This window comes from Mya arenaria, chromosome 10, assembly GCF_026914265.1.
Source record: "Mya arenaria isolate MELC-2E11 chromosome 10, ASM2691426v1".
In the NCBI taxonomy this organism is placed as follows: Eukaryota; Metazoa; Mollusca; class Bivalvia; order Myida; family Myidae; genus Mya; species Mya arenaria.
This window is the reverse complement of record NC_069131.1, coordinates 24,357,859-24,384,441: the sequence shown is the minus strand read 5'-3', so window position 1 is coordinate 24,384,441 and position 26,583 is coordinate 24,357,859. Positions and strand designations below refer to the sequence as shown.

Sequence of the window (26,583 nt, the reverse complement as noted above, 5' to 3'; positions counted from 1 at the left end):
AAGAAAACGTGGTAATTCCATACCATCGTCAGCTTCAGCGGCAAAAAGCCCTTGGCCCACCCGGAGGGAAGCGGTGCTTCCACCACCGGCGAATGCCAATGTTTTCAACTGTGGCCTGTCTGCCTCTTTGGGTCTGTTTGTAGCGGACTACACTAAATAGACAGAAAAATGCCGGCCATTTCGAGAATCTGAGTCAATTACTTTTCAAGAATGTACTCCGCTGTTATGTAAATAGAATTTACAACATTTTCAAGACATTTTTAATTCTATATTCATCACATTGGTGATATATATAATGACTGAAATACTAAAAATATACTCAATATAAAATAATAATATTCATGATATCATAATTTGTGGGAATATCTGCCAGCATGGCAATGAGTGCACATTCATAAAAAAACAGATATACATTCTTAGGTCTAGATCAAAAACATATATTTGTAAACATAGAGACTTTATGAACAATAGAACATTAATTCTTTGATTTTGATAATAAATTGTCAAGTTCGTGAAAGCGACATTGCTACGAAACATAATTTCCGTCGACCAAACGCACCTCGTTGATCTCTTTCACAACACATGTTTGTAGAAAATGACCATGACACCACTTATTGTTATAACCTGTCTGGTACTTTATGAAAATCGTAGTTTTGGTTTCACTGAACTGTTATTTCAGACAATCTAGTCCAGCTTTTGATGAAATGCCTTTTAACAAATTATAAGCGCTTAAACATTTTTTTGTAGAGGGTAATACAATATCATTCTACTGATTTCATGTGAACAGTGCTTTCTAACATTAATTTTAATTCTTACTAAAGCTAAGCAATATAATGAACAGTCCATCCTCTTGGTTAGAAAATGATTTTGGTAGACAGCATTTCAGAAAAATCTTTTTGATTTCCTTCTATGTTCTTATGTCTTGTACTTTCGACATCTTAACTTGACGTTAGGTTAATTTTTATAAACATATTTATGTATTTAGGTTTTATAATTATTCTGTTAATTAAAAATAAATCTGCAAAATAAATTTACACTGACTCGACTATTAATGCATTTAAATAAATGGAACCATATGATATTGATATTTGAAGTGTATAACAGTTTTTATGATACAAGCCCACAATTAATTCTTTCAAATTTTTGAATAACGGAGTCGTGTTCGGTGAAAGGCCACTTCAGGCACATAACATATCATAGTTACTGTCAGTAACATTCTGGTAGTTAGGCTGATCTGGCCGGCCTTGTAGTTGCTCATACGATTGAGCCTCTACCTTGTGTTCGTTTTCTGAAAATTGATTAGAATGCATTTAAAGTTTCCTATTATTATTTCACATGCGTAGTTATAGTAAGATATTTCTAAAATGACAAAAGGATGATCGTAGGACCAGAGTCTATACTACCTGTTTATTAATTATCCCTAAGATGTTTTGTCATACTAATGAGAGAGATAGTGCTAATCATAATAAATACAGTCATATTTATGAGATAGTATCTGTTATTTACGAGATCCGAAGTCCTTACTCGAGATACTTCATTGCTGATAAGGAGATAATAAGTGATAACTTGGATATATTATCTATAATTTAAGTTATGCTAAATCCGAATTTGGCGAAACTGTTTCGTAGTTATGATAAATTCAATGCTAAGAAGGGGACTTTTGTCTATTGTCATCTCGTAATTAGGAGATAAAATGCGATGTTCCGAGTATCTCAAAATAAGGACTTATTGTCTCGTGTTGGTGTTTAAGTATCTCCCAATTAGGACAAAGTATCTCCTAAGAACCGGATTGAATATCACAAAAATAGTATCGACTGTGGCACAAGGTGAATGTTTCTCTTGATATATTACCTGCCAACAAAGTGTGCATAAATGGGACATAAAATAAAGAATATTGATTGCATTGATTTTCATATTGGTTGGCATTTTATGAAATATTATACTGTTCAAACAAAAACGTTCTTTAATACTTGGCTATTTTAATATTTCCCTGTTTTATATAATTGAACTGATAAACAATTGTCGATTGTCATTGTTCTGATTTGTTAAAAAAGGTCCGTCGGATAGGATAGGCTGAACCTACCTGTAGTGTTTATCTCTCTAGGATTGTCCTTCTGAATAATGTTGTTTCTTCTAAAAAATGAATATCTATTTGTATTAAATAAATACTTTTGAATAAGTAATTGATCTAGACATAACAAAGTAATGGAGATGGATCGACGTGCAATTAATACGACAGTTTATATATGCACTCAACATTATAAGTCATAAAATTACCGAATCCCACCCAATCAAGCCACATCAATATATGAGCAAGACTTGTTCGAATGTATATGAACTATTTTTTGTTCTTTGTTTAACTAGAGTCTACAGACTAAAGGAATGAAATCCATATACATATATATTATATATATATTATATATTACTTTTTCAAAAGAATGTTGAATCCGACAGAAAAAGCTAGCACTATTATGAGAAGGGCAATAACTCCGCCCATAGCTCCTGCTGTAATCGAGCTTTTGTCGCCCTCAAGCGCATCTGTCACTGAAAATAAAATAATAACGTTTGTACTTAATGAAAAACCAATATCATGCTTTTGTACTCGCGGAATGAGAATGAAAATAAAGCTTTCAAAAGCATATTCATGCAAACTGAACTTAGAAACAAAGCCATAATAGAAGCAAACACAGATATTTGTTTTTAGAACATATCTCACAGGAAGAACATTGTTAGAGTAACATATAATTTATAACACTAGGTGGCTTGAAATGATTAGTGAAATTTGTAAGCATACTGTCCAGTATATTTACCAGGGACGCAACCGCCATCAGTTGAAGTATGGTCACTCGAACAACCTTCCGCACATATACCATCTTCCTGTCTGCACACTTTAATTCCGTCTTTAGACGCGCCACAATGCTGGTCACATTTCCGCTCACAATACAAACCATGGTTACCTGCTATGCATCCGAATTTACATTTACCCGTCGCAATGTCACAGCTGGATAACGAATTTGTATCAATAAGACAAGAAGAGCTGCATTTCCACAAACAATAATCTCCCCACGTTTGATTTTCACAAATTTTACATGTTCTGTTATTTTGATGACACTGCCTGCAATTATTTGAACATGGATTGTCACACAACGTTCCATGATAACCATCAGGACAGGCAATGCAACTACCGTTTGATTGGTTACAGTTACCAGAACAATTCGGCTCACATGGAATGCATCTTCCATTTGCTCCAGGATAAAATCCTTCTGTACATCGACGACAAGAAATGAAGTCATTATTGTTTGATACACATATTAAACACTCAAAATCTTCATTGTTGCAGCCAAGGGAACAAGAAACACCATAATATCCATCATCACAGCCGTACACACATTCGCCTGAACTACTTTGATGGCAAATATCGTTTTTGCAATTGGATGAACAAGTCATATTGCAAATAACTCCATAAAGTCCTTGCTTACAACCTTTAATACAATCACCGTTGTACTGATCACAAGTGGCGTACTTACAATTCTCAGAGCAAGTTTTGTTGCAATAATCTCCATAAAATCCGGCCTTACAACCTGCCTTACAATCACCCTGATACTGACCACAAGTACCGTACATACAATTTTCAGAGCAAGTTATGTTGCAGTAATCTCCATAAAATCCGTCTTTACATGAAACGCATATCCCGTTTCTTCTAATTTTGCAATTATCATGGTAACAATTTTCCGGGCAGCATGAGGGTTCCGTAAATTTATCTTTACATGCAGTACAGTAAGTTTCTGATACACAAGAAAGGCAGTTCACGGGGCAATTTCTGGAACAATCAATGCCATATTTACCGTCAATGCATATATCACAGTTGCCACCAGTGAAGTTAGGGTCATCACATTCCAGGCAGTTTCCATAAATATCGCATAAAAAGTCTTTGCACTTGTTACTACACACATTTGAGCAATCATTTCCATAATATCCAATACCAGCACGGAACTTACATGCTGTACAGGATGTACCATTGGCACAAGATAAACACTCTGCCCTACATGTATATATGCACATTAGTCCCGACCCGCTGTGATGTCCGTCCCTGCAGGATGTACATAATGTACCAGAGGTGCACGTGTTACACGTACTGGGACATAGGCTTTGACATAGGTCGCCGTAATACCCGTCCCTACAGGATGTACATAATGTACCAGAGGTGCACGTGGTACACGTACTTGGACATAGGCTTTGACATAGGTCGCCGTAATATCCATCATAACATGTATCACATGTAGCCTCTGTTGAACATATCCGACAACGTTGATTAACACAGGGTTTCTGGCACTGAGGACTCATGAATCCATCAACACATCCTTCCCAGCAGTAGTTGTCTATCCCGAGTGGAACGTTGTTTTTACAACCCGTGCCGTGTTTACAGCAGAAACAGGGCGAACAGTCTTGGGAGAATGATGGCGAAACTGGAAATATTCAGAAAAAAATGTAATATCGTTAAACTGATCAGCAAAATGCGTAAACCCACTGTTCGTTCAACTTTATTCATAACACATTTTTAATATTTTACATAAACTATATACACCCTTTTCTATTATTATCTTTGGGAGTGTTTTTACACTGCTTTATACGAATACAGCAATGTACAACACATGTTCGACTAAATAAAAGTATACATATTGAGTAATTTAGCAAAAATGCTGAACAATTGTACAAATAAAAGAAACCAAGCGTTAAAGTCCATATAAACTTACTATACTTACTGTCTATAAATAAAGGCTACACCGACATGCAAACGGTAATTTATAGAGTGGTAAAAATACTACTTTGATGTGAACACTTTTTTTACTTAAATTTATATATTTAATATATCACAATTTTAACTTAACGATTTAAGTAATGATCCTTCTTTTAATATACACAAGTATTATGTTTAAATCAAGATATTGTGTAGTATCACTTTTCATAAGAAATAGTTTGAGGTATTCTGCAATTTAAATGAAACTAGTACAACAATAGGATTCTTTATTTAATCAACAATGTTTACCAAAACATGCGAAGATGATTTCATGTTTGTTATTGCCACAAATACTAAACATAAACAAAGTAACGTAAGGTGAACGCAGTTAGGTCCATGTGTTCAAGTTATCTTAAACATCTCGTTGTACTTATATCAGAATGCGCCCCAATAACACACACAGATTAACGGCTTTAAAGCCAGTGACCCACGCTCATTGCAGGAAGTTTTTTTGGTTTAAAGGTTTGCAATGCTCCAATAAGCAGCAGTGTATCAAGCTTATTTCCAGTCGAACACAGCAGAAATTTAACTTGAAAATAAGGAAGAAGTTATCGTTTTAATCTTGCTACGCCTCGTGAATACGACGTATTTGGATTTTGAAGTGATTTCCGCAGTAACCATCGACAAACACATACTGAGAATTTTATATATAAAAATTTTATAATTTAAAATGTTTGGTTCTGAATGCACTTTAAACAAGTACTGTCTTTATATAAGCATATGAGTGAAACTGAATTGAAAAAGGTCAAAATCAGGGATCATTTTGAATTATATTTTACTGATAGGTTTAAAGCTGCACTGTCACAGACAAACCGTCTTTACAACTTTTTTATTTTTTGTCTTGGAAAGAACAAACCTTTGCTTAAATATCTGCAAACCAATGATAAAATATTGCTGACAAAAGATCAGGTTGCAGATTTTCATATTTCTTTTCAAAAATAATGTTTTATGGCTTAAACCGTTTCTAACGGTTTAAGAAAAATGCATAAAACATCAATTTTGAACTTAAATGTAAAAATCTGCGATCTAATTTTATTTATCATCAGTCTTTATAACTGGTTGCCATGCATTTTCGCAAAATTGGCTCGTTCCAAGACAAAAAATAAAAAACGGTACATCTGTGCGAGTGCAGCTTTAAGGATAACCGCTGATTTGAATATTTGACTGCACTAGAGATTGGCGTAATTGTTGACCGGTAATGGAAAACTCAGGGAATAGAAGAGGATTGCATTTCTAATCATAAATACCATTATTAAGTTGTTGTTCGAAATAAGCCCAATGAAATGTCCTCTACGTTTTGAATTATAAAACTTACAGTACAAGTAGTGCGTAAATACAATTTCTCTCCAAATAGCATATAGCAATAACCCATACACGAAATAAAGGAAACATTCGGATACCTTGGTTTACATTTTGTGAATCACACAATAAACGCAGTTCTTTCATGAATTCTATTAACCTGTTACAGATATCAGTATATACAGTAAATCCGCATATTTTATGTGAGTGATGGATAGTGGTATTCATTAGATCCATTCCTATATAAGCAAACAAAAACAGCAACAACAACAACAACAACAACAATAGCAGAAACAACACCAACAACAACACTAACAAGACAACGACAACACCATCACAAAAAACAACAACTCTACTAACAACAATAATAACAATAACAACAACAACAACAATAACAATAAAAACAACTATTAGAAAATGTTAAATAAACTGTGACGACTTTGGATTTCCATATTTGCTTTCACTTTAAATCACTTTTGTGTAAAGTTTCATTACTTATAAAACTTGAAATTATAATTCAACAAAAATGGCTTGCACTTGTTTCGACGGGCAATGTTTCCAGTATAATTTAATTGTACTTGTATTTCACAACTATTACCAAATCCATCCACGGGCAAGCTCTGTATATTATAGCCATACACAATTCTGAAGTCAATGGCCCATGCATTTACGTTAAAGTAAAATTTGCTTCGCATCAAACAGCAGGAGCAAAAAAAGATTAGCGCCTGTCAAGTGGAACAGAAATTTAACATGAAAAGTAGGAAGTAAATATGTCCATGTTGATACATACGCATTTAAAATAAGGTGTTATTCGAACCTTGTATTGAACACGATTTTAAGTGGCGTGCACTATCAACAAACACATGTTTAAACGGAAGTTCTTGTAGCTTTAAATATGTTCTATATGTATGCCATATACATATGTCGCTTCTATTATCTGACCATTTTGGTGTGCCTAGTAGATTGTATATACACCATTGGTGTTTGGAATTTATACGTTTTGACCGCACTAGAGATTGGTGTAATTGTTGACCGGTAATGGATTACTCAGGGAATAGAAGAGGATTGCACTTATAATCATAGATATCATTATTAAGCTTTTGTTCGAAACAAACCCGATGGAATGTCCTCTACGTTTTGAATTATATATCACACAATAAACGCAGAGTTCATCATAAATCCTTTGCACATAATACATCATCGGAACAAAATAGTTAAGAGTTTTTCACATAATTATATGTGCATATTACTAGATATATTAATTGTTTAGCCTCCTTGTATTTTGTGTAAGTAATGGATAGCGCTATTCATTAGATCCATTCCTATATAAGCCAACAACAACAACAACAACAACAACGACAAGACAACGGCAACACCATCACCAAAAACAACAACTGTAAGAACAACAACAACAACAACAATAACAATAAAAACACAACAACCACAATGTTAAATAAACTGTGACGACTTTGGATGTGGACTTTGCTTCATTTATAAACAATGGTATACTTAAATAAGAACATAGAAACCGAACCGGGGTATTGTCAATTCAAACAATGTCCTTACCATGCAAGAAGATAATGCAGAGTAACGTTATTATTTCCATATTTGCTTTCACTTTTAATATCACTTTTGTGTAAAGTTTCATTACTTATAAAACTTGAAATTATAATTTGAAATGCTTCGTTAATAATTCAACAAAAATAGCTTGAACTCGTTTCGACAGTTAATGTGTTCAGTATAACTTAATTGTACTTGTATTTCACAACATATTACCAAATCCATCCACGAGCAAGTTATATATATATATATATAAAGCTGCACTCTCACAGATAAAACGTTTTGACAACTTTTTAATTTTTTGTCTGGGAACGAGCCTATTTTTGCTAAAATCCACGGGAACAAGTATAAGACTGCTGACAAAAAATTAAATCGCAGATTTTTATATTGCAGTTAAAAAAAATGTTTTATGCAGTTTTCTTAAACCGTTAGTAACGGCTTATTTCCGAACGGAAATATGCAAATCTGCCATCTGATCTTTTGTCAGCAATCTTTTATCATTGGCTTGCAGATATTTACGCAAAAATGTGCTCTTTTAAAGACAAAAAATAAAATAAAAAAAAGTTATAAAAAAGGTAAATCTGTGAGAGTACAGCTTTAAAGCCATACAAAATTCTGAAGTCAATGGCCCATGCATATAAGATTAAGTGTTTTGGGTTGAAAAATTGATTTGCATCAAACAGCAGGAGCATACAAAGCTTAGCGCCTGTCAAGTGGAACAGAAATTTAACATGAAAAGTAAGAAGTAAATATGTCCATGTTGATACATACGCATTTAAAATAAGGTGTTATTCGAACCTTGTATTGAACACGATTTTAAGTGGCGTGCACTATCAACAAACACATGTTTAAACGGAAGTTCTCGTAGCTTTAAATATGTTCTATATGTATGCCATATACATATGTCGCTTCTATTATCTGACCCTTTATGTGTGCCTAGTAGCTATAATTAGATACAAAGCTTAATTGGAGGATGTAGGAAAAATAAGCTACTTGGCAGTTGCCGAATTCTGATCATTTTCTTTATAAATTACTAACACATTTTCTTATTTATTTACAGGCATTAAGTGATTGCAAACTTATGATGGTTTCTTATTTTATAACTGTGTTAAGTAGGATAAAAAAAAACTTAAATCGGATTTTATACATTTTAACGCATAAATATTCGAAAGATTTTATTTTTTTCCTAATGAAATATACCGAACATCACAAAATTGATATCAAATCATTTAATTAACAAGTTGAACTTTTACCTGCTATCATTTTGTCATTGCAACAATTTATTTCTGTTCAAAAATGCAGAAATTAAAAACCACACTTCACTTGTTGAGAAACCCAAGTTGTCCTAAAATGGAGCCCCTGTAATATTTCATAACAACTGGAGACATACTGACCATTTTTATATTCCACTTAAAGAAATTTTAGCTCCTGATTCTGAAACTAATGTGACGCAACACTGTTGAGTGAAATATTTTCGAAGTTGTTCAGTAAAACATTGTCTAGACAGTGTTTTTGTAGTATTTACAATAAATCCAATTTAGTTCATTGCTATGTTATGTTATTGTATTATTTTGACATAATAGTTTAGGCACAATATTTCAAATATCATTACGTAATTATGCATTATTTCAGTTATCTTTGCAAGTTATTCAGTGCATGGATAAAGTGCAAAGGTAATGTGCAATTTATAATATGTTTATCAAATTCTATAAAAACTGTTGTGAATACTATGATACCAATATACTTGTGTATAGTTTAATAGTTCATTTATAATTTATGATATGTATATCAAACTCTATAGATACAGCTGCTATAACTTAAACACAAATTTATTTTTCATATGCAAAACTTATAAGGATCGATATTTTCCTGAGATTTAAATAAAACTTATACATTATTATTATTGATCAATACTATTTTATATTTAAATGTCTTGTATGATAAGTTTTAATTAGATTTCCGATCTTTCAGGTAGATATAAAGGTGTGATAAGCACAACACTTTGCTCGCATTCCCAAGAGTTCCTCCTTGCTTGCACTGGATAATAGTTCAGCGTGCAATACCATAAAAAAGCTCTTAACGCATCCTTAACAGTCCTGGACCACTACCGTAACTTGCCTACACATTTTCAACGACTAGTTATGCGTGCGTTTTAACTGATTATTGATCGAATTTACCAGAGACAGGAATAACTGATACAACATCATGTATTATTAAGACGTTTTATTCAATATGTTTAATAAATGTTATTCCGGGTTCGATTTCAAAAAGGCGCTTTTAACGTTTCCGGTTGGAATTTAAATGGCATAACGGATTCCAAGGGTGGATGGGTGTTTATGGGTAAGACGCGTTAAAAATTTACATGTGTGTTCATTCTTTATATTGTTAGGTTATGACGAAAACAACAGCATACAACTGATCTGATTCGACTAATTTAAAGGCTCTCACTCACAGAGTTTTATGTTGGCAACGATGCCTTTATATTTCATTAACATTTAGAAATTTTAGATATTTTAATGAACAAACACTAAAAAGCAACTGAAAGATACTCATTTAAAAGAATGTTGTAAATCCAGGCCTGAAATGATTAAAATGTTACGATTTTGTTTACATTTCACACGAAATCAAACTAAGAAAGTGTGAATCAGTCCTTTAAGGGACAAAGCGAGCTTGGAAATATAACAAGAAGAAAGACTGACTAATTCCTGTTGCTAGATATAAAACAGATGTTAGCTCTATGTCTAACGCTTCTTCATTAAATATTAAACCCGTAATTGATGTGTCGCCTTTCTACCCTGATATGGAAACAAAATAATGTTTCAATTTATTAATAATAGAAACAACTGACTAATACTCTGTGTATTGGTACAAATGTACGAAATGCATTTTTATAAACTAAATATCAACCAAGTGTGAAGACTAAATGTTCAGATCTATAAATTTTCGGTGGTTCAAACGGACTTTAATCATGAACACAATGTTTCAATATCGATCGTTATAGGAAAAATGATAAACTTGGATCAGAGATGAGATAATTATGGATGTGGTCTTTTTGTAATCGAGGTTGTACTGATCTTGCTGTTTTGGGGTAAGGTTTTCATAATTTAGTTGAGCATTCCTATAAGTTTTATAGTTAATAGACGCATTTAGATTATTTTTATTATAATGCATATATGAAAATAGAATATTATAAACATTAAACGATGGCTTCATTATATTGTTCCAAACACCACTAAATAAACAAAAAAAAACAAAAACACATTTATAACAGTAGGTTGATACATTTACCTGTTAACTGTCTCCTTTTTGCTTTGAAATAATCTACAATTTTATCAGTCAGGTGATAGATTTACCCTTAATTTTAAAGCTGCACTCTCACAGATTCACCGTTTTTACAACTTTTTTATTTTTTGTCTAAGAAAGGGCAATTTTTGCGTAGGTATCTGCAAACTAATGATATAACTGCTGGCAAACAATCGGAACGTAGATTTTCATATTTCCGTTCGAAAATTAATGTTTTATGGCTTAAACCGTAAGTAACGGTTTAGACTTACGGTTTAAGAAAACTGCATAAAACATCATTTTTTGTACTTAAATATAAGAAACTGCGATCTGATTTTTTGTCAGCAGTTTTATATAACTGGTTTCTATGGATTTTCGCAAAAATTGGTTCGTTCAAAGACATAAAATAAAAAAGTTGTCAAAACGTTCAATCTGTGAGAGTGCAGCTTTAAACTTGCTCTTGTTTAACATGTAATAATATACAATTATAACTATCCGTTGTGAACATTATAAATAAGCTACTGTGATATTTTTATATTTTAACTCGGGTTGTATTTTGTACTAGTCTAGTCTGATACAATAGCAGACCATATAGATCCATGAGTTAAAAAAAAACAATTTAAAGCTACGACTTAATATTATGTTAACATGGCTCAAACAGAAAGGTTTCACGAATTTCTGCCGATACGGCCACCGATGTCAAAGACATGTATCATGTAAATTATAATTTATTGATCATTTTATGTTATTTTAAACACACTTGATGAATATGTGTGCCATTTGCAACAACATACAATTTAAATTTAATTTGTTTTTCTTTAATTTTTAACAGTTGGAGACTGTGTTTAATGTCATTATGTTTTCGTATTAAGCGCCCATCGGTCGCCTCAAACTCAAACAGACGCTTGCAGCGACGAACCGTCTAATAGGTGTTTAGTGTGAGGCAAACGGAACTTCCGGTTCAAAGTGTTAATGTGTAGATGGTAGGTAGCATTTCGAATAAGTATTTAGAGCTGCATTCTCACAAATATACTGTTTTTACAACTTCTTTATTTTTTGTCATGGAAAGAGCAAATTTTTGCGTAAATATCTGCAAACCAATAATATAAGATTGCTGAAAAATCAGATCGTAGAATTTCATATTTCCGTTCGAAAAGTAATGTTTTATGGCTTAAACCGTTACTAACGGTTTAAGAAAAGTGCATAAAGCATCAATTTTTGAACCCAAATATAAAAATCTGCGATCTAATATTTTGTTAGCAGTCTTATAAACCTGGTTTCCATGGATTTTCGCAAAAATTCGCGCGTTCCAAGACAAAAAATAAAAAAATGTCAAAACGTTCAATCTGTGAGAGTGCAGCTTTAAGACTTATAAACTCGTAAATTCCCGATGTGTTGAAAATCTCGAATGTTAACGATCGCAGTTTTGTGCTAGACATGCCCATCTGTTTTTGTTTGTTTCTTTATATTTTAAATATACGTATATTGAATTAAATACATTTTGGTGATCAAGGTTCGTGGTTCTGTCTTTAAGCGTCTACGAAGGGTTAAACTTGTGCGGTTGTTCTTTTAAATTTGATTTTATCGTTTAGAATGGCCATATTTTTAACTGGCAGCATTGCCAGCATTTCGATTTTCGAACTTTCTCTGATACGACCGTACATGTATATTGAATTTCAGGCTACGCTGGAGAAATGTGTAAGATTTAAAATTTGACGACTGCAACAGTTTGCCTTGCATAAACAACGCGACGTGCATTGACCACGTGGCTGATTGTACGTGCGCATGCGTAGTGGGGTTTACCGATAAACAATATCAGTTAAGATCAGTAGCAGCCACTAACCACCCGGTTGTCTCTGCCAAGGTCAGAAGGGGATCAAGTAATGTTCCTTACACCACATATTTTATTTCACTCTAATTAACGGCACTTAGGACACGTTTCATCAAATTAGCGGGTCTTTGATATCTACTGTTAGTTATGACCTTTAGATAGGTCTCAACTATCTATCATTATCTACTCACATCTATACAGTTTGTCAAGAAACAACCCAACAAAAAGGGCATAAACACGCTTTTGTCTTTAAACATTATTAGAACTTAATTTATTATCAAAACTGGATTCAAACAACATCAACATATAACCGATGAAAGACAGTAGTTTATCATTGTGTAACTGCATAAAATTAAGTATATAATTGTTACAGTAAGAAAGACAATCATAATGAGGTTTAGTGAACATATAATGCTGAGTTAGTTTAAGGCTGTGTTACTATATTGAACATTCAAAGTGAATAAAAGTTTGAAAACCTACAACATGATGATGAATATCATATCAAAACTTATGTGAAAAATTACAGAAACAAGCTCAGTAGCCAAAAGTTTAAACATCCCCGTTTAATGGCACAGGGTAAAGTTAATAAATTACATCGGCTTCATACCCTTATAGTCACGTGTTGCCTGGCACTACTCCTTCACATGTACCCTAAATGTGGTATTAATGTCTAACATATATCATCTGCTGCAATACGGTTCACGTTTACACAATGAACATATTAATATTTCTCGTTTAATAAATCATAATATATAGCCATGCCAATGGTATCGGACTTAGATATTGGCAGAGTCGTCACGTTTAGTACCATTTTCTATGACAAGAGACATGATTTAGAAGCATTTTGTGTGTACAATCCCGGGGCCGTTTTCGTCGTACTCGTGCTTTGTGATCCAGATCTGTTTATAGTTAGTGAGAGACATCAATATGGAACCACCGATCCACACTGACAACTTCCGCTCTGGTGGTGCAATGACCTTGACGTTAATCCCGGAAGAGCCAATGTTCTAACTCTATCTTCATCCGGTTGGCGAAGCCGGGAAACATCGTAGAGCCACCGGAAAGAATGACGCTACTCCAAAGGTCACGCCGCAGGTCGATGTCACATTTCATGACCGATTTATATAGCAGTTCATGGACGCCGGCGCACTCCATGCTTAGAAAAGAAGGTTGAAACATTGCCTCCACAGACCGGAAACGCTCATTTCCAATGGTGAGCCGCTGTCCGTCTGGTAGCTCATAACATTTTTCTAATGAGGAAGAATTCGGAGAGGATTCCATTTCACTGTTAAAGTCTAAAGCCGCGTAACACAGTTTCTCTTTAATGTCTCTAACGATATCTGTTTCCGAAGAAGTGGTGAAACTGTATCCTCTCTCGTTCAGGATATTTTGTAGATAATTTGTCACATCCTGTCCCGCTAGATTAACACAATTTACCGCGTGGGGTAGCGCGTAGCCTTCGTAAACTGGAACCACATGTGAAACGCCGTCACCGAGTAGAAAACAACCCCGGTCGTACGCCCTGACGCATACATGGACATAACAGCTTGACTGCCGATGTAGAACGCAGGCGCATTGAAAGTCTCGAACATAATTTCCGTCATACGCTCGCGGTTGGCTTTAGGATTGAGCGGCGCATCCGTCAGAAGCACCGCATGTTCTTCGGGCGCAACACGGAGCTGGTCGTAGAATACGTGGTGCCAAATCTGTTCCATGTCATCCCAGTTGGTGACATGCCACGCTCCACCGGATACTTCAACGAAAGGGCGATACGTTTGCTTTGCGCTTCATCACCGATGTACGTGTCTTTCCTATCCTTTCCCATCATCACAAAATCGTACCACGGCCCGGGCCGTCCGATAACGGTCGGGAAAATCGCTCTCGGCGCGTCATCTCCAGCGAATCCCGCCTTGCACATTCTTGAACCGTTGTCAATAACAATAGCGGAAATATCGTTATCATCCTCTGAGCTGCTCATTGTGTCGCGATAATTCCTTAAATGTTTAGAGAGAAAAAAATTCGAAATACTGATTAGAATCATGTACATTTATAGAACACAGTATTCCTACATAATACCTTTAAAAAGATTAAACTTACTTATCACAAACAAGTGCTTCGTGATATGTATATTAACTAAAGCATAAATGCATTAATTGATTTATGAACCAACCAATACTTCTATTGCTATAAGTTTTACCCCCTTTCTTTATAATCATCATTTGATTGCTCTCAACTCAAATCAATATTATCCATAATCTGCAGTGTTTCAGGCTTCAAAAATTAGCAAAGCCAACTAAAGAATCTAAAAACATCGTAATCTTGTTAACTTTGATTATTCTCCTGTTTAATTCACAGAAAATAAGTTTCTACACAGAATCAAACCCAGATTTTCTCAAATATATCTACGCCTAATATTTCGAGCGAAAACGCTGTAAAAAAGTCTTGATAAAAACGTGTTCAGTAGCATGTGTTTATATATCTAAAGAATGTCTTAAATTATGAACATATAGTAAACATACTCTATTTAAAATTTCTATTTATGTCACCTTCTCTGTTTACAAATGAAATAGAAGGAAATTGGTTTCTTAATCTATGTTTTGATGTATTGAAAAGGCAGAAACATTCATACATCAGAATTTAAAAATAGTATCGTTTATCACAAATGACCTACTTTCACTTTAAACACATGTATACAGGTAAATCCCTCTCAGTTAAGCGTAACGATAAACTCTTCACGTATGTCAGAACACATGAATATATTTAGATATAAACATCAGGTATCATGTTCTTTACATCGGAGAAAATACTGATACTTAAAGAGTGACTTACCTTCTGATAATGATATAATTCGCAGTTACTTTCTAAAACATGTCTCTATTTGACAATCGATTACAAATTCTTTATTGTGTCAGCCATGACTAACCTACATCACTAAATATAGATATTGGTTTTAGCTTAAATAGAACTGATCGCCATATAGGGTAGTAATTATCTGTCCAATAGTATTACTTCTTGTGGTAAGTGGCATCACTGGCGTAGCTCGAGGTAGGCGCTATTACCCCGCGCCCGCGCATACTTTTAAATGAAATATTTAAAAAAGTCCCAAAATCGATATAAAACTTGAAGGGGATTTAGGTAATTGTTCAAGGTAAGAATATTTGCCAGTGTTTCCATTCTTGCTTAATTTTCATGTGTTTTTTTCTCTGTTATTTTTAATATCAATATTTAGTTGAAAATACACATATTAAGCGCTTCATGCATTAAACCGCGGGGATCATTGTTGTTTTTTTTAATTTATTTTCATATTTATTTATTTATTTATTAATTTATTTATTTATTTATTTATTTATTTATTTATTTATTTATTTATTTATTTATTTATTTATTTATTTATTTATTTATTTATTTATTTATTTATTTATTTATTTATTTATTATTTATTTATTTATTTATTTATTTATTTATTTATTTATTTATTTATTTATTTATTTATTTATTTTTTATTTTTTTATTTATTTTTATTTAATTGATTTAGTTATTTATTATTATTTTGATTATAATTATCATTATTATTATTTATTATTATTCTTATTATTATTATCATTATTATTTTTTATTTTTTTTAATTATTATTTTTATCATGATTCACCCGTTGCGAAACACACATGAAAGGCACGCTGCTCGTTCAAATTTATCTCGATAGTAATGGGATAATATTTAATATTTCTCCAGAATCATTTAGCTTCTGTTAACCTGGTTTTCGATAAGTGTTTTTCATCCAAGCTCTGTAGAGATAACGTCATTATACAAGTGTAATATATCACTTGTATAATAAATGTTGACTTGTCGTCCTGAATAGAAAAACGTTGAATAGATCTTCGTTGCATAGCGACGTTTATTGCATTGAGCACATAAAATCATCATATGAGTATATATTATGCAAATACAACATCATAACCGTGATCACACAATGAGCAATTAATTTAATCTGTGTACTAAAATTGATAAATTTATAATTTAAAAACAACAACAACATTTTTGAGAAATCCCAAATTGAATGACCACTCATCACTCCCTCTATCTATTTCATATGAAAATCGTCCAAATGAATATTTTTTTTAAATTTAGTATCAGTGTTACGCGCATGTTGTTATTTCACATTTTAGCCCTAAATGTTATAATTATGGGAACTACTTTTATGCGCAGTCACCCATAGTCCCTGATGTGTTAATTCGATCTGGTCGTTGTTCTGTTCAATTTCGTCCCGTCCGGACGTCCAGTATTTGACAACCCATCCCTCACTCCTTTATACTTATTATTACTAATATTATTTTGTTTGTGTTAGTTTGCAATTTACATGTATTTTTTGAATGCCTTGTTAAATGTATTACGGGCATTTTGCCGCGACGTATTGTCATTTCAGTCTAATAACTTACTTCTATAATGATTATATTACTGCGTCGCGGTCATTTTCGGCAAATTATTAATTATTTATTAAATTTAATACAATGTCTTGTCTTGTCTTTGACTTTTGGAGTAACAATTCATTAAGGTTCAATTGGGAAGGCAAAGAGATCAAAATAAAATAAATGTTGATAATTTGGGCTTTTAATCAGTGAAAAACACATTTTCTTCAAATGATACCAAAATAATATGATGTCAACTGGTATACAAACTTAACCATAAAGCCGATCAATAAATACATGGCTTTATTTCATCAAATATCAGACTTCAGATTTGATAGTGAAGCATAACGTTTAGTTGAATTAGGTTAACATTTACTAATATGGATTTGCTCCCTTTATATGGGTTTAGCTTTTCGAATAACTGGTATTGTAAATCACGACGGGTAATCATTGGAGCCATAACAGTTTGTTATGTGTTGAAAATGCTCCAACGCGTCTTCCGTTATAGTGCCAATGAGTGAAATATGGATGTAAACAGTGAGTATTTTTTTTATTTTTGGAGGTTTATACGAGTAAATAAAAAAAAATGGAGAATGTAGTTCCACATAGGAATGGCCATGGGTTGTTCTAAAGGTGATAGTTCTTAATAAAAGTTAATATCTGAGTGTCTAGAACTTGCATAACTTGCTAGACGTTAGTGTTGACAAAGTAAAACTCTGGATTTTTTTCTGAGATGGCAAGGGAGTGCTTGTTTTTGTGAGTGGAGGTTGCGTGCCGCAAATAGCTGTTACCATGGTGGCACGTGCGTAGTGCTTGAAACAGATGGTCACCAGTTATGTATTTTCCCGTATGATTCTACAGGAGCGTACTGTGAAAAAGAATAAGATTATTTTCAATCATTTTTAACAGGTTTAATGAATCATATTTGTTTTATTTGTTTTAAAAATGTTGTAACGTGTGTAGCTTCTTAACATCTTTTTAAAATCATTGTTACTAATATAGCTAGTAAACACGTTGGTTTTAAAAATGCGTGTTACTCGTCTAGCTTTCAATTCTATTCCATGTAGTAAACGATTTAAATAACACTAAAACACACGGCTTTATTAAATGAAAACAAATTTGTATCTGAGTAAATGCTCACGCTGACCATTAAAATTAATTAATCATAAAAGGGCTATGCGTAAGATGGTCCTTAAATCGGCAAAAAAACATGCATATTCACAATTACCTAAAAATAAGCCCATTATTATCAAAATGCGCTAGTTAATAACCGAAATTACATCATTTTATATGATTATAAGAATATATACGGATCATCGTGTCATCTTACGATCCGTCTTAGACGAGTTTCCCGGTTTAAAAATAGTTCAGATTTTTTTTCTACCGAGCACCTCGATATCACGTGACCGTTTCACTCAAATCAACATTAAAGATGGCGTCGTAAACTTAAAATAACGAGGAAGTTAGTGTTTTACGAGATGTTTTATATTGTTTCTTTATTGCATTTGTGCTTTTCTCACAGTAATAGATAATAAAAAAATATTCAAATTATTTTCTTGTTGCAATTTTGCTACCGTATGCATGTTGGTGCATTTGTAACAGTTTGCAGCGTTCTCCAAGTGAAGTTTGACAATTTTCAATACGGAAATGCGTTATATGTCAAACTGCTCATTCCCTTTAGTTAATTGTATTCAAATGTTGATGCAAAATTGCACATACTATTATTCCAAACAAGAAAAGAATGGACATCACCCATATTGAAAATATTACTTAGATTCTGTGAACTATAGACTTTTTGTTCAACAAACTAGATCAATTATTCTGCCAGGGGTTGTTTGTTTATCAAGTACTATTGTACCCTAAAACAATGGAACAATGTCTCCAAGGCATCTTAGAGGAAATTGTATTGATTGTCAATGGAGTTGGATGAATATGATACTAAATTACTAAGGTAAACAATTTTCTCAAGTTCATACTTTAGAACCATCTTGCAGACCATTATAAAAAACAACGTTGTTAACATTTTGAATTTGGCAAACTAGAAAATGAAATATTTGTATTTCCAATGTAGCACATAGAGGTAGTGAAACATGACGAGCTATTGTCGTCACTAGAATGTCGGTGTTGTTGTCGTCGTCAGAGGCGTTGGTTAAGTTTTGCGTTTAGATCATTTACATGAAAACTATCAAATCTATCACCTTGGAACTTGGGGAACTGGTTCAACAAAAACCCTTCTTCACAATGTACGCTAAAGATGCTCAGACTCACCTGTTTTTTGTTTGTTTTTTTTTTGGGGGGGGGGAGGGGTAAGAAACATGAATTTTGATGGATTTTGGTTGATTTTGAAAATTGGACATAGCTTCTGCAATTTTTGGTGGATTGATTTTATAAAAATTCAATAAACAATAGATGGATAATTCTTCATTATATCAAATGTGTTTGAATCACAATTTTGGAAGGATGGGGTTCGATTACATTTTATTATATTCGGACTTGGTAATTTTAAGCAAGTTTGATTTTTAAATTTAATTTTGCATTTAGGTCACTTATATAAGAACTATCAAAGCTATCACTTTGAAACATGGGGAATTTGTTCATCTTATATCCTTCTTCAAATGTGTTGTATTCTTAATCCTAATGTATCTAAGGGACACAATTCTTTATATACTACAGCATATTTCTCTATTGTAGTTATTCGTACTGAATATAGCTATGCCTGTAGTACTGTTTTTTTTACTTGATGCTTAGGTATGTATAAATAACCACAAAATAAAAAAAATATATGCTGTAGTCAAGAACTAAATGAACAACGCAACAACATTGTATTCTAAAGATGTTCAGTCTCACCTGTTTTTTGTGTAAAACACATGAATTTGATGGATTTTGAGAATTGGACATAGCTTCTTCAATTTTTTTTTTCAGTTTTGTGCTTGGGTTACTTACAGGCAAACTATCAAAGCTATCACTTCCAAACTTTTTAAATACCTGTTCACTATCAAAATTACAATATGAAATAAATTGTAAAGGATTAAATCACACGAGCGTTCAGCACCCGCAGGCGGTGCTTTTGATGAACTTGTAGCCTCGGTGTTGGAACTTGTCTTTTGCTACAACATATATTCATAATGAAATACATTGAATCAGGTTGGGTCATATGGTTTTAGAAACTAAAAATCTCAATAGCCATGTGCATGGGTCATAATATACAAAAATAAGATTTGGCAATGAACATTTCATAGTGCCCAAGTTACAGATCATTATTATTATCAAGTTCTCTGTAATATCAACCTAAAAGAATATCTATCTGTGCACTCCATATTCATTATACATGTACTTGCTGGTTTAAACCCCCAGTAAATTTTCATTTTACTGACCGTTCCGTGTCTTACGATAGCTCTTGTGATATTTGTTTTGTTTCATGCGTTTTAATTTTATAATTCTGTTTAAATAATCATGTCTTATTGTAAAATGATATGGTATATAATGCTGTCAATTGTTCCAAAGTATGACTAAAATCCATGTTAATAACGAAATGACTCTTGTTAATAACACAAATTTGGTCCTTTTTTCACTAAACATAACACCTGAATGACTTCTTTAATCTTAAACATCTGAATAGTTATAGCTTACTATTAATAAGAGTATTCTCATTGTTATTGGAATATACAATATCACATGTGTTCACGATATTATGTAGTTGATTACTTAATTGATGTCCCATATTTGGATGTTTGTTTGCATACCCTCATTTGATTATACTGTTGTGCTAATAACATCATTTATGCAATAAAGATAATTGTTGTTGATAGTAGTTACTGAATTATCCAGTAAAAGATGCACATGTAGCATTTTTTCTGTTATATGTTGCCGTTGAAGTATGTTTCCTTTGTGTCACATACTCTAAAATGAGTCTTGCTATACTTGAAGACACCTGTTTTGATACTGAAATATGTTATGTAGTTTTGGGCAAGTGCCTTTATTCCTTTAATGTTTATGTTGACATTATTGTTAAAATAAACATGTTTCAAGTTTCTGTGTCTGCATGAATTAAAAAAGTAACTATAATAAAAGGTTGTACTACTCATTTTAGTTTTAATGCAAAATGCAAATAAATGCCATATATGTTCAATTTGATCTTGAATATGATAGTACTACCCTCTTTTCAATTAACTTTTTTATTTACATGCAGCCACAATGCAATAAATTTGAATAATTGTTAATGATTTTGTTGAACCTGCTCTTGTAAAAACTCAAAACAAGGTCAGGTCTCTGTGACCTTTAACCTTAAATACAATACATGGCAACCACTAGCCTGTTCAGCCATTTTTCGAACCCTATAGCTACAATATATTCCATTGTAGTTGATTGGACTGTATGTGTGGCCAATATTACTGCGACCTTAATTTTTTACATTGATATGGGCCATTTTATTTATTGGCCCAAGGAAAAATACAGTCGAACCCCGTTGGCTCGAATAAATCGTTGGCTCGAACTGGATGTGGAGGACCCATTTCTTCAAACTTCAAGGTAAAGATTCCCGCTTGGCTCAAATATTCTGCAGCTCGAGGTATTTTCACTGGTCCCTGGGAGTTTGAGCCTAATGGGTTCGATTGTCATGCTGATCATAATCACAAAATGCTTTCAAAAGCTGAATATATAGGTTTGGAAAAAAATAAGTATTTAAACGGTCTAACATATGGTTTAGTGAGATGAAAGAGTAAAGTTAATTTAATCATTCAACAATGTGCATGACAAGCAATTTGAATGACTTAGTGCAAACACCTTTACATTATTGAGTGGATAGGATGGCTAAGTTATGTGTTTGTCCCTGCCCTGCTTGTCATGCAAGTGACAAAAGAATAAACAAATGAATTATGTTTCCAACGCTTTTGTTGTTGAATTTAAAATGCAAAATGATGTTCAGTTTCTAGTTAAATTTTAACAATAACAACAACAAAATTATAAACTATGGTTAATCCCCATATGACACAGTACCTTCCACTTTTCATTTTCATCAAAATAGTAGAGAATTATTAACAACATTTCCTGTGTTTTTACCTTGAATGGGTCACAATTCTGTTGTTGTGGGCCGAAATTGTTAATTGAGCTATGAATATGGGTCTTGCACGGGGCACATTGTAATATGTAATATGTAAAATGTCAGATTCACTGCAGGTAGATACTGCAGACAGGTTTTGCTCTTCCGTGACCAGTTTAGTCTCTAGTCCTAGCGTTGAAGATACTTCTGGGGCAAATCTAGGCTGTGACAAGGTGGCAACAGTCATCTCTGCCATTTCCTGTGAAAAGATTGTCTCTCCAAATAACTGGATAGTTATGAAATAATTGTGGAAAACACGATAGTGTAAAATAGAGCAACTTTGTAAAAATAGCTAGAATGTTTTTAGAAAAAGCGTAAAAATATCATATTTTCAATATTTCAAAGTATGACGAACTTCAATTGATATGCATCCAGCAGGCAGAAGTTGAAAAATTCAAACCTACTCTTGCCATTTATTGAATAACAGTAATAAAGTTATTAATTATTACATACATTATTATAAATATTAAAGGGTTGTATTTAAGTAAAATTCTTGACATGATATATATATATAATTATACGTAACAAACTTAATTTGTACACAGTTCCTAGTCTTCGTCAAAATGACTTCATGGATATAGACATCGATTATTCCATCGATCTATTTTTTAGCGCAAGCGAAAGTCACATGAGGCCGTCAAGTGATGAAGTATACCGATGCTATTTTTAAATTTTACCTGGTAGACATACCCTGTAATTTTATATAAAAATTGGAAATAAAGGCAAACACTGCGAAACATAAGTTTGTCGAATGTGATTGGTATCTCAGTAAATAAGATTTAATGAGTTGTACACAACGATATCAATTTTATGTTAGTTTTCGACAATTTTCTTTTTTTCTTGCAATTTGATCACCTGGCGCACAGCCCCTTTAAAGCCTTTACTTAAATCATGAATAAGTTATGATCAAAAAGTGTTCTTCCACCACATACTAAGAAATACTTTTTTCGGAATGGATGTTACTTTCACCCCTCTCTTTCAGAAACTAGTATTGGCATTCCTTACTTCTTTGTCGTCCAGTTTGGTTTAGAAAACCCACATTACATTGTCAAGAATTTCGAAATGGAACTGAGTAAATAGCAAGTACATAAACTGTTTGTCGTCCTGCTTAGGTGCAAGGCAGGCAATATATTATGATTATCGATCTGAAACTGGGATATGTCGTATTCAGATATAACCTGGGTTAGGTATTTTTCACTGATAATACCAAAGTTTGAACATATTGAAAACTAACGTATATTGGATATGTTTGTTATGAAAATTATCTCTTAAGATCGATTCTCATACACCATTGTATGATACGATGGCTACAACTGGGACAAGCCTTGAATTAAACTGATTTTTTATTATTTAAGACAGTTTAAAGGCACCTGGCTAAGGTCCACCATACGCACTGAACGTGAAACACACAAAGTACACACACCACAGATGTACAACACATCTTTAAGGCTGTACTAATTGATAACTATTGATACAATTGTGAGTTTGGGCGGCCGTTATTCATTATCTTTTAACCACCAGTGATTTTTTGCTTAATTCCCACTGACGATGCCAAGGTGGATACCCCAACATTTGCCAATGGCGATATATAGACTGTCATGTAATGTTAGGTGGATACCCCAACATTTGCCAATGGCGATATATAGACTGTCGTGTAATGTAAGGTGGATACCCCAACATTTGCCAATGGCGATATATAGACTGTCGTGTAATGTAAGGTGGATACCCCAACATTTGCCAATGGCGATATATAGACTGTCGTGTAATGTAAGGTGGATACCCTAACATTTGCCAATGGCGATACATGGACTGACGTGTAATGTTAGGTGGATACCCCAACATTTGCCAATGGCGATATATAGACTGTGGTGTTATGTAAGGTGGATACCCCAACACTTGCCAATGGCGATATATGGACTGTCGTGTAATGTTAGGTGGATACCCCAACATTTGCCAATGGCGATACATGGACTGTCGTGTAATGTTAGGTGGATACCCCAACATTTGCCAATGGCGATATATTGACTGTCGTGTAATATTAGGTGGATACCTCAACATTTGCCAATGGCGATATATAGACTGTCATGTAATGTTAGGTGGATACCCCAACATTTGCCAATGGCGATATATAGACTGTCGTGTAATGTAAGGTGGATACCCCAACATTTGCCAATGGCGATATATAGACTGTCGTGTAATGTAAGATGGATACCCCAACATTTGCCAATGGCGATATATAGACTGTCGTGTAATGTAAGGTGGATACCCTAACATTTGCCAATGGCGATACATGGACTGTCGTGTAATGTTAGGTGGATACCCCAACATTTGCCAATGGCGATATATAGACTGTCGTGTTATGTAAGGTGGATACCCCAACACTTGCCAATGGCGATATATGGACTGTCGTGTAATGTTAGGTGGATACCCCAACATTTGCCAAAGGCGATATATGGATTGTCGTGTAATGTTTGTTGTCATTTAGCGTTGTGCCTCTTGTTTTGGGTGTGATTCGCCTTGATACGTGTGCTTTAAAACAGGAGATTGGTAAAACATTTTGCAGCTTGGTCAGTCCCTGTAGTTTCGATTGTTTTATTGATAATTCAACCTTTGTGAAAGAAGCAAAAATTACCGTTATACTATTGTACTAACCAACTGTTTTATTTATTCATTGAAATACTTTCCTAACAAAACGTCCAACATGATTCCTTATTTATTTGACTCTACAATATTATTCTTTGAAAAGACTGACAATAACATATAAAACATACGGAATAATAAATTAACTTGACTCTTGATCATAACAACCGATTTCATTTAGGTTTCAGCCAGATTCACAGTCTTCATCGTATTGACCTAACCCTACACGTGCATGTTGTCAAATTCGAAATAATTTGTCCCAAAGTGGATTTTCAGAGGAGCATGACAGGGCGGACTTTTTGCCCCTTCACTGACTTAAACATTAATACCACTTGTACATTGTTGGTGTAGATAAATATGTTGTGGTAAACATTCCTGAGTAGCTGTGTTCAAGAATGGCTTCAAAGGTAGTATTGCGCAATAAAATATTTGGATATAGTTAGGGTTATTAAATAAAAGATGAATACCGTTAGCGATAATAAATTTAGCATACGACCTAGCAATAAATATTGTCTTGGATGGTATTGGTTCAAACAGAATCCTTAACTATTACATTGATTGAACTATTGATATATGTGTTTATTGTTTTGTAACTAAAGCCCCCTTGTCATATTTGTAACACAAAAAAATAGTTTTGTTTATGTAAAAGGACGTTGGATGTTAGTCTATGGTTATTAAATTCATGGTGAATACCGTAAGGGGTAATACATTTAGCATCCGACCTAGCAATAAATATTGTCTAAATGGCATTGGTTCAGCAGAATCGTTAACCATTAAATTGATTTAACTATTGGTATATTTGTTTATGGTTTTATACTTGAAACATCCTTGCCAGAAATATAATCTCACAAAATAGTTTTGTTTATGTGAAAGGACCGTAAAAAATTAGTATTTACAGGATGCATATGAATGCGGCGTTAAAGTAAAAACATTTGGGTGGAAGCTTTCCAAACCAGGCAAACCTCTAGGCCATATGACTGCTGGTCCTAATGTTATTGCTTGTCAATGTCGTGTGATCACAATCCATGCAGCAATGGCGCAACAAGTGTAAACATAGTGGCATCAGTTTAATAGGTAATTGAGTTTTAAATAGCTTTTCTCTTTTATTCCCATATGCGTGGTGTATGAATTACACATAAACGAGGGTTACCCAAGTAAAACGTAGAATCAAGTCATTGTAATAAATATACGAACATTGTTTAACTTTTCACATACGAATATGTCATTTTACATGTTTAAGAAAATTTTGCTAAAATATTTCAACAAATTAAATGTACCATTAAAAGCAATATATAAAGCACGCTTACGTCAACTACGTCTTTATTCATCAATAATACTGTACTCTTTCTAAAGACTTTGACTGCAAGAACATGCAATGCATCTCGTGAATCATTCATTTAGTGTTTACGCTATGGGTAACTTTTTGTGAAGTTCTCAGTTGCATGACTTGTGTCATTATGTTAATGTTATGAATGCTTCTCAAAAAGTATCGAAGATATATAGGCGCATAACGTCGTATTTGATCTCAATTCATGTATAATATATATTATGTAGTATTTACTTTATATTCAAATAACAAAACAAGTGGTAATTCACTGCGAACTAAAGTCGTCACAGACAACTAATCTCGGTTTTGCTTCTTTAACTCTTTCAGTTCAAACTTTTGATC

The 26,583-nt window shown here is 33.3% G+C and overlaps 1 protein-coding gene and 1 pseudogene across 1 annotated transcript; both read right to left on the bottom strand.

Moving 5' to 3' along the window:
- Positions 1-280: 280 nt before the first annotated feature.
- On the bottom strand, positions 281-7,857 carry LOC128206670 (cell death abnormality protein 1-like). Its single transcript, XM_052909277.1, has 5 exons — positions 7,664-7,857; positions 2,811-4,466; positions 2,427-2,544; positions 2,084-2,133; positions 281-1,288 (listed from the first exon to the last, which is right to left on the bottom strand). The coding sequence occupies exons 1-5, from the start codon at positions 7,743-7,745 to the stop codon at positions 1,179-1,181; spliced, it is 2,016 nt and encodes a 671-aa protein (XP_052765237.1). The 5' UTR covers positions 7,746-7,857; the 3' UTR covers positions 281-1,178.
- A 5,211-nt stretch (positions 7,858-13,068) lies between these two features.
- Positions 13,069-14,748, bottom strand: LOC128205612 (actin-5-like; annotated as a pseudogene).
- Positions 14,749-26,583: the final 11,835 nt, after the last annotated feature.

What these genes read in the sequence shown, in the direction of transcription:
- LOC128206670 (XM_052909277.1), bottom strand. Translation starts at nt 7,745, where the DNA reads ATGAAACTTTACACAAAAGTGATATTAAAAGTGAAAGCAAATATGGAA. An exon ending in TGATGGCGGTTGCGTCCCTG is followed by an intron (nt 2,545 to 2,810) that starts GTAAATATACTG and finishes TTTTATTTTCAG; the next exon opens with TGACAGATGCGCTTGAGGGC. An exon ending in TAGAGAGATAAACACTACAG is followed by an intron (nt 1,289 to 2,083) that starts GTAGGTTCAGCC and finishes ATCAATTTTCAG; the next exon opens with AAAACGAACACAAGGTAGAG.